At 37.1% G+C, this 12,792-nt stretch overlaps 1 protein-coding gene across 11 annotated transcripts in view; it reads right to left on the bottom strand.

Moving 5' to 3' along the window:
- Positions 1-12,792, bottom strand: part of NFIB (nuclear factor I B) — a 266,788-nt gene that overhangs the window by 52,868 nt on the left and 201,128 nt on the right. For all 11 annotated transcript variants that reach the window (XM_048292694.1, XM_048292695.1, XM_048292700.1 and 8 more), the window contains exons 4-6: positions 8,092-8,160; positions 5,877-5,997; positions 3,923-4,041 (exon numbers count right to left, since the gene is read on the bottom strand). In XM_048292694.1, the coding sequence (XP_048148651.1) occupies positions 3,923-4,041; positions 5,877-5,997; positions 8,092-8,160 (309 nt within the window). The remainder of the gene's footprint in view (positions 1-3,922; positions 4,042-5,876; positions 5,998-8,091; positions 8,161-12,792) is intronic.

The raw sequence follows: 12,792 nt of genomic DNA, 5'->3' as shown, positions 1-12,792 counted from the left end.
TGTTTTTTACCAAGAGTATGCCAGCTATAAAGTTACTATTTTTAAGATATGCTTACTTATTTCTGGCCAGAATTCCATCTTCAAAGAGACAGCTCCCCCAAAACAGACTATAAAGCACAACATCTGGAAATCTTATCAAAACATTTTTGGAAGTACTATGACAGGAAGACAGCTAACAGCAAAAGGACAGTTTTACAACTGAAAGCAGAGTCTGGTATGAGCAAGATTTTACTGTAACTGGGCTAGACCTCCTTGTCTTAGTTTCACAAATGCTGCATCCCAGCTACAGCACAAGTACTCCTGCAATCATGTCCCTGACCCTCATGATGCACGCTTGCATAGAGAAGCTGTAAAATCTATTGGGAATACAACAAAATCACTTCTCCCTTAAAGTCTTCTTACCTACTAAACTTCATGATATTTGTTTTTCAAAACAGTGGAAGGCTGATCTAACCCTGCTGCAAACTTTCCTCTGTCCTATTTTTAATGTCAGTACATTTCTCTGTTGCCCATTAATTTCTGTCTCATTGTCTCAATCAAAACTGTTACATACCTGTCAGACACCTAGGAAACTCCTAAATATTTTATTCAAATGTATTTCAGATGTCATTGTCTTATTGTAACCATTCAGTTCCAAACTACCACACTCATGACATTTCTGTTACTTTAGGAATAGTTAAATAAAGATACAAAAAGCCTAAATTATGAGTATGAGAGTCTTTCAAAACTATGTAATTTCAATTCGTATGAAAATACATTACATTTAGATACAGTGATGAAGAAACCAAATCTATTTCAGCTCAGAAGTTAGAGACCTCTCTCTGTCACGTTCAAAAACTGAGACAGTGAACCTGAAATGAGCAAGAGTATATGTTAGTATCAACCCTGTTCCTGATGTTGTCTCTCTTAGAAAAGTTAAAATTGCACTAGAGTGGGAGAGAAGCTATTTACCCATAAACATGATATCGAGAGACATATTTATTTGTGGGTACTGTGAAATGATTTACATTTTTGATGCTGATGACCTGTGGATACTGTCTGAAGAAGCAGTGACTGTTGTGACTACATGAGCATTCCCTGTTGACAATGGAAAAACACAAATGTGACCTCAAAAGGCTTATTCCTTTTTCATTTATCCCTAACCTCATACAGTACACAGATAACCATAGGTGAGAGGAAAGAAGCACAAGTTAGATCTCTGGCATAGAAACCACCTCCAAAATTTATTTATGTTATCTTTGTTTAGGCATATAGAAACAGAAAATAGGTGTCCATAAATGCGATATCATGGTACAACATCTGTGTCCAAAAGGAGCTTTTACACAGATACATATAAGCCATAGAATCATCATAGAATATCCAGAGCTGGAAAGGACCCACAAAGGATCACCAAAGTCCTACTCCTGGCCCTGCACAGGGCAGCCCCAAGAACCATGTGTCTGACAGCATTGCCCAAACACTTTTTGAACTCTTTGAGATTGGAGTTGTGATCACTTCCCTGAGGAGCCTCTTCCAATGCCCAACCACTCTATGGGAGAAGAACCTTTTTCTAATATCTAACCTAAATCTCTCCTGACAGAGCTTCATGCCATTCATTTGGGTTGTGCCACTGGTCACCAGAGAGATAAAATCAGTGCCATGAAGATGATAACAAGCACCTAACAAACCAGCAGCAGAACAAATATGCCTGGAGCTGCCTCCCACACCCTTTCCCACTGAGCCCAGGCATCAAAGGCAGGCCTTGCAGTTACTACCTTATAATGATTCTGCAGCAGCACAATAACCTCAGAAACTGAGCGGAGACGAACATAACTTTTTTAGGGGCAAAAGGCTTCTATTTCCCCCAGTACAATGTTTTTGCACACTGGACAGTCCTGTATCTGTGCCTCTGCAGGAATGGAAGAATATCTTAAGGATGGAAAAAACTAAGTACCTAATAGTGACTTAAAGGCAACATCTCTGACAGGGATCTGGTAAAATTTCACTAAGGCCAGTAGTGCTGGAGGACAGGATATTCAGGGAGAGATGTAAACTCCAGGAAGCAAAAGTAAAACACACTGATTTAAGTCTATCTTCTTTATTCTCTCTTCCTCATATTGGAGTCCCTGATTTATGGAACATATTAAAGGCTGTTTCAGCTCAGAAGTCTAGCTACCCAATGGCACAGAAACTAAGTAAAGGTTCATTGTAAATACACTGAAGAAATTTAAATCATAACATTGTTCATTACTGATAACTGTAATATGAAGTTCATGCAAACATGAACAAATCCAATGTTCATGGAATGTGATTCTTTGCAAGCAGAATGATTCAAAACCTAAATTGTAGTTGAGATATTTGAGAACTATAGAGTTAGTCTGTGAAAGGCTCTGTCAGCAGGGCTTGCGCTCAGGAGTCTATATGGCAGTGCACTTCTCAGAAGCTCACTCAGCAGCACAAAACCACTTCATTTCACAAATGGGTATATGTGAGAGAGGAAGAATGAGCTGTTTTCCCTACCACTACAGAAATAATTTATCTAGAAAGCAAAAAATTTATTTGAGGTATGATCCAGTCTTTCATGAAAAATTGTAATAAAGTTTCATGACGAAAGAGGTAGCATTCACAGAGGAAAATATTGTGCATAAGGAGGAAGATTCTGGCTAGCAGAAGTCCTATTTACTGTTCTTAAGTTTGGTTATGCAAAACCACAGGCAAGACATCTTAAAAAAAATTCAAAAGTGAATGCTTCAAACTGTCAAAAATAAGACAGTATCAGAGCCTCCATGAGAAACAGAGTACAAAAAAAATTATGAAGAAAAAGACTAGTTAACACTGAGTGAGAAGAACAGCGTAATGGTTAAGAACACAGATAAGAGGGTAGGCAAAAGCAGATTAAAAGGAGACCAACTATAATGGAAATGTGAAAGTAAAAGGCAGCTAAAAGAAATACCAGCCACATGCTTCCTTGCACATGGAGATGAAAGAGAAAACAGAAGGAAGAAATAAAAGAGAGAATATATTTTTTTAAAGAAGCTTTAAAACAATATAAAAATGAGGTAAGACCAAAGGGTCACTCGGTTACTGAAGAACTGAGAGCAATGATCAGCAGAAACTGAGGGCAAACACTGAAAGATCCCCAAAGGAAGCAACTGTACATCTTTTTCTCTATTTCCCTTTTACATTTCACAGTCTCTCCAGACAGCTACGGCACCTCAGCCACAGGATCCATTAACCAACACTGTACAAATATATGAGTTTAAGCACATTCTCACATAACAAAGGGGAGGGAAAAGACTACACTGGCACCTAGGTTTATAAAGCATCAAGACAACATGAGGGAAAGTTATGACAATTAATCTCACTGTTTTGATAGCCATAACTTTCTTTCTCTAGGTAAGCATGTTTATTGCTTTGGATAACCCAGAAGATACCACCACTTACCAAACCCTTCAACCTACGGATAGAGTCCAGAGAGCTACATGTGGATTCTTCAGAAAGAGCCTATTGAATCTATTCCAGGTCACAAGCTACAGACTAAATGTCCATGTCATGGTAATACAAAAACAGAGTATTCTTACGTTGACTAAACCACAGTAAGCAGATGTTTTGATTTTTATTTAAAAGCACTGAAGTCCAAACTCTGCTGGCATGATCACAGCATACACAATATCAAGTACTCATTTTTCATCTTTTCACACAATAAGGCTGTCACCATATAGAAATTATTATTATTATTATTATTATTAGTGGTTGTTTATACAATATCCTGTTGGCTGTTGGCTTTAACTACATTTACAGAACCAGCAAGTACATACACCACATGGAAAAAAAAAGATTCTTCTAAAAAGTCATCATTTTATTGCAGAAATTGAATGGCAGATGCAGTGATTTGTTGTATATTTAAGTATACTTCAAGGTAAAATAATCCCATGTTACTCACCTTGATCTCTTTCATGCCATGTCCTACTTCCTGCAGCTGGTGAATTTGGAGAAGGGTAGAAGTCTCCTGTTGGGCTTGGCTCCATATTTTCATCTATGGAGATAGTTTTGGGTCTTTTGCTGTTGAAGAATTGTGAGATTTGGCAGTGAATAAAGTACAAATGTAGTAGTGGTATATAAACTTCCTGGATCTTTACAGATATTTTAATAGAGAGTAATTTAGGCTTACTAAGTGAAAAAAAAAAAAGAATATTACTGCCTACATGAACTTGCACAGGTGATATTAATAATATGTAATGCAGGTATACATTTGCATTTTTCACATGACTTAATATTTCAAAGACGGCATGAATGGGTAATATGAAAGTCCACCAGCATTTCACTGAACAACCAAGAAGCCAGTTCCTGTAGCCTACCAAGGAAAGATTGGGTCGTGAAGGTACCAAACACTATGCAGAAACCATGAAGTGTAGCAAGTCACTGGAAAGTGTTACTAATAAAGGTAGAAAAGGAAATTTTGTGAATGTGTTAATGAGGAAAAATGTAGTTTACTGTATTTCATCAGGTCAAACTCCTAAGATTTTCAAAGAGGGCTAGTCTGAAACAAACACTTTTCATTTTTGACTAGTTTAATTAAAAACAACAAAAGGCCCATATTTCAAGTCACACTATATAAAATGAGGCAGAACTTCAATACAGTGGAGGAAAGTCAAGTTTCTTCATAGCAATATATACTGAAGCTGTTATACTGACTGCCAAAGAAAACCAGGATGAAGGTTTTAATAGTGTAGTATGATTACTATTATTATTATTACTATTATTATTATTGTTGTTATTACTACTACTACTACTGCAACTATAACTGCTACTGTTACCCTGTGATAATTAATCCATCTATTCTAATTAATCCATCCATTTCTAAAGTGCATTTGGTATACTGCCAAGCTGAAAATATGATGAAATTAAATAGGGAAACCTGAGCAAAATAACTCAGAAGCACCAGATGCTGGTGGAAGAATATGTCAGTGCCTTGAATGTCCTGTTAAATCCTGTCCCACTGTGCAGACAGCTTCCTGACTCACTGAGGTCCACAAACATGGGACAATGACAGCTCCTATAGTGCTTGTGATTTCATGGTATATCAGACAGTTTCAGAAAACCAAGGGGCTCTAGGGGTCTGACAGACAGTACATTCTCTGGGAGTCAGGAGGAGGGCACAGCAGGTTCTCTACATCCGTGGGCCCACCAGCAGCTCCCAAGGGAGGAAATGGGAGTCTCTCTCAGAGATGGGAGAAGGGAGCAGTTGAGCAAGGAGGAAGTGAGTCCCTCAGACTAACTCGCCTGTAGCAGGTGAAGGGAGACCCTTGAGAAAAATTAACCTGCAGCTATGTCACATGCTCCTCCTCCTTTCCACTCTGTTGGGAAAAGACCCTGAAAGAGGGTGGCAGAAAACACTTTCATGAGCTGTTATGGATGAGAATACCTTGTCTTTATACACCTGGCCTAACACCTTTTCTAGAGGAAACAGTGTCTGTCCAAACATATCTTTCAAGACAGAGGTCCAAGAGGGAGCCCTGAAAAGACAGCCTTTGTGCCTGCAACCACTCTGAGCCCTGCCAGCATGTTCCCAACCACTAGACCTTCCTGCAGCTCAGCAACAGTTTTGGGATGTGTAGCTATTCTCTTGGCAGATGATTTAGTGGGCACTTCAAACCCTGAAAAAACTTATAACCATCTTCAATATCGTGCAAGGTGACAGGCAATAATGACACCATTTCAAATGACAAGATTTATAACTTACAAACCCGTACAGAGATAACGGTAACATACATAAGAAGCTAGCCTCACAAAATCAGAGGAAATTAAAAAAACAGTTGGCTGCTGACCCGATTTGTGAATTGCTTGTCCTACATTATTAAACATGGTTCACATTAGCACTTATTTCAAGTTTTTACCTGCTTGGTGGAGAGGACAAGGACCTCTGTAGGTTTACACCCGAATTCATATCATGGTAATATGGCTGGCTCGGAAGCTCTCCAATTGGGAAGTTCACTCCAGTTCCCTGGGTTATGGGTGCTGAAAAACACATCACCATAAGAACTCCCAGATAATCTTCTGTCTTTTTAGCCATCTTTTTATTTCTAACACTTGGAAAAATATCAAGATGTGAATACATGTATCTTATTTTCTGCTTCTTTTGGAAACCAAGTACAGACAAGTTGTATCAATGATTATGTATCTAAAAAGTGAATTATCTTCCCTAGCGCTTACAAAACCTTTAGCACTTATGCAGATATAATACATTTGTTTTATAAGAGATAAAATGAAATCACCAATATGAAAAAGATAATACAAACCTCAAGCACTATAATGAATGAGCCTAGGCTTATGAAGAGAGCTAACATTATTTATTAAAGAACTGAAATAAAGGAAATATGAAACTCAGAGACACACAAATTCCCTTTCCCTTAATGTTAACTCTTTTGTATTAATAAAAGCCTTCTATGTTGACAGGCTGGTTTTCTTCCTTTTTCTTTTGCCCAGTGCCACAGGTTCTGCTCTGCATATGCACACCTACACACAAGTACATACACTGAGTGTTACCTTCACCTCCTTATAGGGTCTGTGTACCATACGGACTCTGGCAATTCAAGAATAAAATATGTGTTATGTATTGTGGTGTATTTACCTTTGTTCGTTGTCTGTGCATCATGCATTTTAACTACCTTTGGCATTTAAAAGAATAATTGCATGTTGTGTAATGTATTTGAAGGTTTGTATTTTTCTTGACAGTTTAAGTACACTCTGTTGCGGCTTGAGGTTAAACAAATGCATGGTAAGAAATCCCACAGAAACCACATGCTTTAATGCTTATTATTAGAAGTATATCATGTATAACAGCTGCATAATGCACAGTTTCATAGCATAATTACAATATTGTTTCTTTTTTAACCTGAATGTCCTGATACTTTAAAATGTACTTGACCATCTGACAACTAAAAGAAAGCTATAATTCACACATCCTCAGCCTCCTAAAACAGCAAAACCATATCTTAAGCAAGCACAAAAAAGGATATGCCTTAACTCTGCAAGATGGCAATTCTCACTGCTTTGCTGAAGGATTTAACATAGTTTTAGTTGTTGAATATTAATTTCTGATCACAGTAAATTAAATAACCCATGCATCTGAAGCCTCAGTAAGTTAATTAGATTCCTCAAGCATCCTGACCCTGCTTGAATTAACACCTGTGCGGAATATGGACAGACATTTTGGAAACTTGTACCTCTTTGGCTCTGTCCTCACTCACCAGAAAAGTGATTTTTCTGCACCGTTCAGTTTTTACTGAATGGTGGTATCATCACTGTGGACACTTTTAACTATAACTTTCAACTATTCTTTTTCATTTCCTAAAGAAGTCTTAAGAAAAATACCTTAATAGTGTTGATAGTAAACGGAGAAAAGAAAGGGTCAGGAAGAAATGTAAAATGAAAATGTGGACAGGTTTTATGTTATACTATCATAACTAATTGTTAGATTTCAACAAAAGAGATCTTATATTCCTCTTGGTTTTTCTTTCTGCAGTTCAAGCTTTACCCGTAATTTTATATTTATATTTTATGAGGGTTTTTACATATTCATGTGTGTAATATTTCTGATGCCAAGACAATGTAATTAGAAATTCAGTTACAGCCAGTGCTATGACTAAAAGAAACACAAAGATTTAATAAATTGTTTACCATACTTTACATCCATACTGTGATTTTTATTTTAAGAGTTACAAATTAAAAAATAAACAAAAAGAATAACCAGCCCTTGTAGCAATATCCAAGGATGTGTAGGGCACCCTTAAACAATGGTAAGTCTAACAATAGAAGGTTTTGCTCCATATGGTAATTTTGTTGATGTGTCACTCCACTAAGGTGCACTGAAGGAGATATAACAAATTGATTCCATCTTTAAATATCAAAGAGACAGAAGAAGATCTATTTGTTTTATTGCAAACATGTGCAAGATGGCCTGTAATACTGTAGTCAAATATATCAAAATTGTGCATGGTTATAGGCATTTCCTATGCATCTTACATCTTGTGGAGAAAAAGCTTCAAGGGGAAAAACCTTCACTTGTTTATAGCAGGCTTTGGAAATGGCTAAACACAAATGTTAACTTACTTCTTGACACCCTCACAAGTTCTGACACGTTGAATACTCCGGATTTCACAAAACTGTCCTCAAGGTACACTGAAAAGGACCACAGAACCATAGTCAGTATAATGAGAAGATTAATAAATAGTATTTTTATAAATAGAATTAATAAGTAGGTTTATACACAGTTAACAATGGTACTAACAGAGTCCCAGAACTATAATACACAGATCAAAGTACACTGAAAGCTGATCACAGGATCTAATGTGAACTGAAATTCAGGCAAAGGTGCAAAATAAGTCTTAAGGATCTGTGATAAAGCAATTTTTTAAAAGTATATAAAAACTATCAAGCAATATACTGAGTGCCTAGCTAACCATCAAAAAAAAGTCTGAAAACTTGTTTCTTTTATTAGTATCTTCAAAGTATCTTCATAGTATTGAACTATGACCCAAATCAGCTGGATAAGCAATTTCATTACAGAGCAGTCCTCTCCTTGTGTATGTTTCTGCTAAAGAGATTTTTACTTAACTCTCACCTTGCTAATTGTCACTTTACAGTATGACCTCCACTACCAAATCAACATTTCTGAGGCAGATGAGGGGTTTGCTATTATTTCCAGGAAAAACAGGAACTGAACAAAGCAGCTGAGCTGTTCAGTGGGGTGTTTTATATACATGCTGAATTCTATATCTAGAAACCTGTTTAAGAAAACACATATTATTGGTTTGGCTTATATTTACTTATTCTAAGATAAATGTATATGATATACCTTCCCTGCTGTGAGTTTTAGGCATAAGTTGGAGTACTGCTATGAAACAGCAGCTGATAATCAAGACTTATCTCAGTAGTGTAACTAGTAACCTTATGCAAAGAGAGCTAAGAAACCCATGTTTCTGTGGAAGCCTCACATCAGTAATCACTGCAAAAGCTGTACTACTGCGTTTGAGATTACACGGCATTACAGCCTTTTATAGGTAATAATATAAGTAACTAGAACATAGTACTATAGGTAGTAATATAGTAACTATACTTGGTGTACATTGATGCTCCAACAGTGTTACTTTTTTGGTTTTTTTCATGTGAGACAGTGCACTAAGAATTTCTTACTGTGGTTTTTCTGGTCTCTTTTCTGAATTAACACAGTTTTTTTTTCTTTTGGAAATAAACTGTCACTTTTTTGTTCAAAATGTTTGAAAGAGTAAAAGTATTCTAGATGTCTTAACTAACAAAACAAACAAACAAAAAGTACACCTACTGGAATATCTACTGATTTAGAAAAAGGTGGTTTGGTACTATTCTCTTTGGATTTCTTTTGGAAATTACTGCTTTTATCTTCAAGTAGCAAATTTAGCAAAAACATGGCCACTATAATCAGAAAAATGACTGTAAAAGCACTATACTTCACCTGAGAGGTCTGTCCTTGGTATATCTGGAGAAACCTCTGCTTACTTTCCAGGGTCAGACGGAGGGCATAAGCAAAAAGAGTGGTTTTCCCTGCTTACTAGTCCCACAGATCTGCCTCACCTAGCACCTCTGATATTATTTACCAGTGCAGGTATAAACTGTTGGGAACACATCCAACCAAGCACGTTTCCCAACATCTCTGTTACTCTGTCAGACCTATAGGAGAGTTGCAGCCTTTCCCAGCTGAGAACAATCCCATGACCAAGTGCCATGGGTATACAGAGCACTGTAGGCCTGTGGGATCATCCTGAACAGTGTTCTGCCGATGCTCTCATCTTCCCATCTTCCAGTCAATGTCACTTCATACACTACTCCTGCACATCTTTATTTCCACCAGTAGCTCTTCGGGTCTCCCTCCCTTTTTAATTCACTTCCTTTCATATTTCTCTCTCATTTTCAACAGATTTTCTCCATATCCATTACTTATTCCTCTCTTACCGTCCTTCACCTGGATATTGCCAGCCCTTCTGCAGTGTCTAAGAAATAAGAGCCTTTCTCTTTTATTTTCTGCATTCTCTTGCACCATTTCTCTGTGGTTTTTGTGTGGATGAAAACATGACATGGCTTCTGAAATACTTACTTCTTTATTTGACAGAACTTGGTATACCCATAAAATAAAAAAAGGCAAACAGTAAATTTTCACTTTTACTTTCCTCCTCAGTTACTGTTTTTTAATCTAAGAACAGGCAAGCTGGATGGATGCTAATAATTCCTCAAGCAATCACAATATTTCCCTTCTCTGCTTATTTCCTCCAGCAGGAACAATCTAAAGTACTACACAGAAGGGAGATTTCCAGAGAAAATGGTTTCTTGATTTTAGTTGGCTCATAAGCAAAGTGTGGCTAAAAGCCAGTGTACAACCATGCAGCCAGCTCTGAAGCTGGTAATGAGACATGACTGAACTTCTCTGCTGTTTATCCAAGCATGACTACTTTGAAGCACAACGTCTCTAAGTCAAGCCAGACTAACTTGAGAGGAGCTTTAGCCAAGAGTAGATTAATCAAGCTATTGTTACAGTGAGAACGAGGCCCAAGGCTCATATTAAAAGAAGAAAAAGCCCATGTTTGATTTTATATGTAAAATAATATAAAGAGCAATACAGTGTTTCTCTCCTTGTGATAATGAAATGGGAGCAGGGAAAGTATTTTGCCACCAAGTGGAACCACCATCTATAATCCCCTCACAAAAGGATGCATTGTTGACTGATGGGTCATGTCTTTCACCCAGGTTGCATCCTGCCTTGGAACGGGTCAAAAATAATGACACCCACAGATACATGCAAATGCTTTGGCTGGCATAGGGAAAGAAAGGGAAGCTGCAGCTCTTGCCAATCTCAATCAACCTGAAAAACAACTTGACTTTTTCCTCTATGTAATGTGACAAATTGTTATTAAACAATTAATGCAACAATAAACAATCTATTTCATAGCACTGAGCAACTTCATCCTGAGCTTTACATTCGAACAGGGCAGGTGGACTCCAGTGGTGCCTCTGGGTATATGTTAAGGTCCAACACCAGTGAACTTCAACAGTTTCACCTAGTTATGAAGATAATCTATGGTGGGTATGCTACAGAACTGTTCTTGGCTCCCAGCTGTGCAAGAGGAAAATATTCAGTGCCAATAAATTGCTGTAATTTGTTGTGGAAACATGCATTCTATGTAAGATAAAGGTTAAACAGCAAGACTGTATGCAAAAGGTAAGCAGTATAGTACATTCTCTGTGTATGGTGTGAGATACTGCCTTTTACCTGGTGAAGCTGATCACACTACTGAGTAAGAGTTAACATTCATATTCACATTACTACACATCATGCAAGACAAGAATATGTGGTGATACTTCATACAGTATAGGTCTTACTAGTTTTGTTGATTGCCATTCCCTAATGCACTGTTTACATTAATATGTTAAAGAGCCTTAAATTAGCACTCCTGGTGTGTGTTTCTGATCTGTTCAGTACAGACATTTATGCACTTGATAAGTCTATTGTATTCCTCACAGACAATTTACTTTATCTCTTGATGGTCATGATAGCACTTTGCTGTCTTTATCATTCAAGCCTAACAAAAGCATTGAGTATTATGTAATAAAACTCATCCTGCCCGAGAGACAGCACTCTCTGAAATGCATTTTATTATTCTTAAAAATCTGATTTCTACAAAAGGAGCATTTCTGAAAAAAAAAACACTGTAGCGCAATGTTGTATAAAGAGTCAGTAACTTCCAAAACCCATATAAAAAGTGGATCTTTTTTATTTTGTTCTAGCTTTTTTACATAGTGAGTATAAAATCTTTCTCTTCTTGCCTTTTTTAAAGAAAACTCACTCATGAACAATACAGTTTCCATACAATTCCACAATGGCCAGGGCAGTGGTATCAAGGATGAAAGACAAACAGGTTAAGCAAAGCAGCAGTTCTGATCAAGCTCCCGTGTACAGTCAGTAAAGGGAGAAACCTTCAGCAATGCCTCCAACTGCTACAGAAGTCACTGCTCTAGTCATTATATATATTCCAGTCTATTTCTCACTATGCCTTGTATTATGCCTTGAAGAGATGAGTTACAAGTGTAGCTTTTAATTGTTTCAACCATGCAAAAAACTTAAAAGGGGGGGGGGAAGGGGAGAGAAAATAAAGTAGTTTCAACTGACTGAAAAACAATATCAGTTTGCACAAACAATTACTCTAACAAGCTTGTTCTCACATTACTTAAAATCTTACTAGTGACGTTTAGCTTTGCAAATTTTTAACCAGTCTTTTTATGTCTTCTGATTTAATTGTACTTTTATGAATAGAATGCCTGTTAATGTTCTGCTGGATATTGACTAGAGCCTAACCATAAAACTTTTTCCTGGTACTATTATAAATATCGTTTTCTCATTGATGCTGCCTTGGTTTTGAGCAACTTATAAAAGAAGAGTAAGGATCCAACCAGTGATGGAAAAAAATTGTACTACTATACTTTTATTTCTGCATCTTTAAAAATAGGAATTATACAAGAGTAGATAGACTTACACATACAACATCAGGAGCTACTGTGAGAAGAAAGGCTGAAGACTTTAGCCTGGTGTATAGCAGACAGTTCTACATAAACTTTAAGTTATGCAGAGTAATGTTCGGGATGCTGCTGGCTACAGCTTTGTACAGCTACTATTTACAGTCAGAAGTGGTAGAGAAAAATTAGTCTCACACTGTTCATAAGTCAAAATACAGTCAGCAGACATGCAGTTTTTTGTCTTACTGCATGCGTTTTGAAACCAGCATC

This window comes from Corvus hawaiiensis, chromosome Z, assembly GCF_020740725.1.
Source record: "Corvus hawaiiensis isolate bCorHaw1 chromosome Z, bCorHaw1.pri.cur, whole genome shotgun sequence".
NCBI lineage: Eukaryota > Metazoa > Chordata > Aves > Passeriformes > Corvidae > Corvus > Corvus hawaiiensis.
The sequence above is the reverse complement of the archived record's forward strand: the minus strand, read 5'-3'. Positions and strand labels throughout refer to the sequence as shown.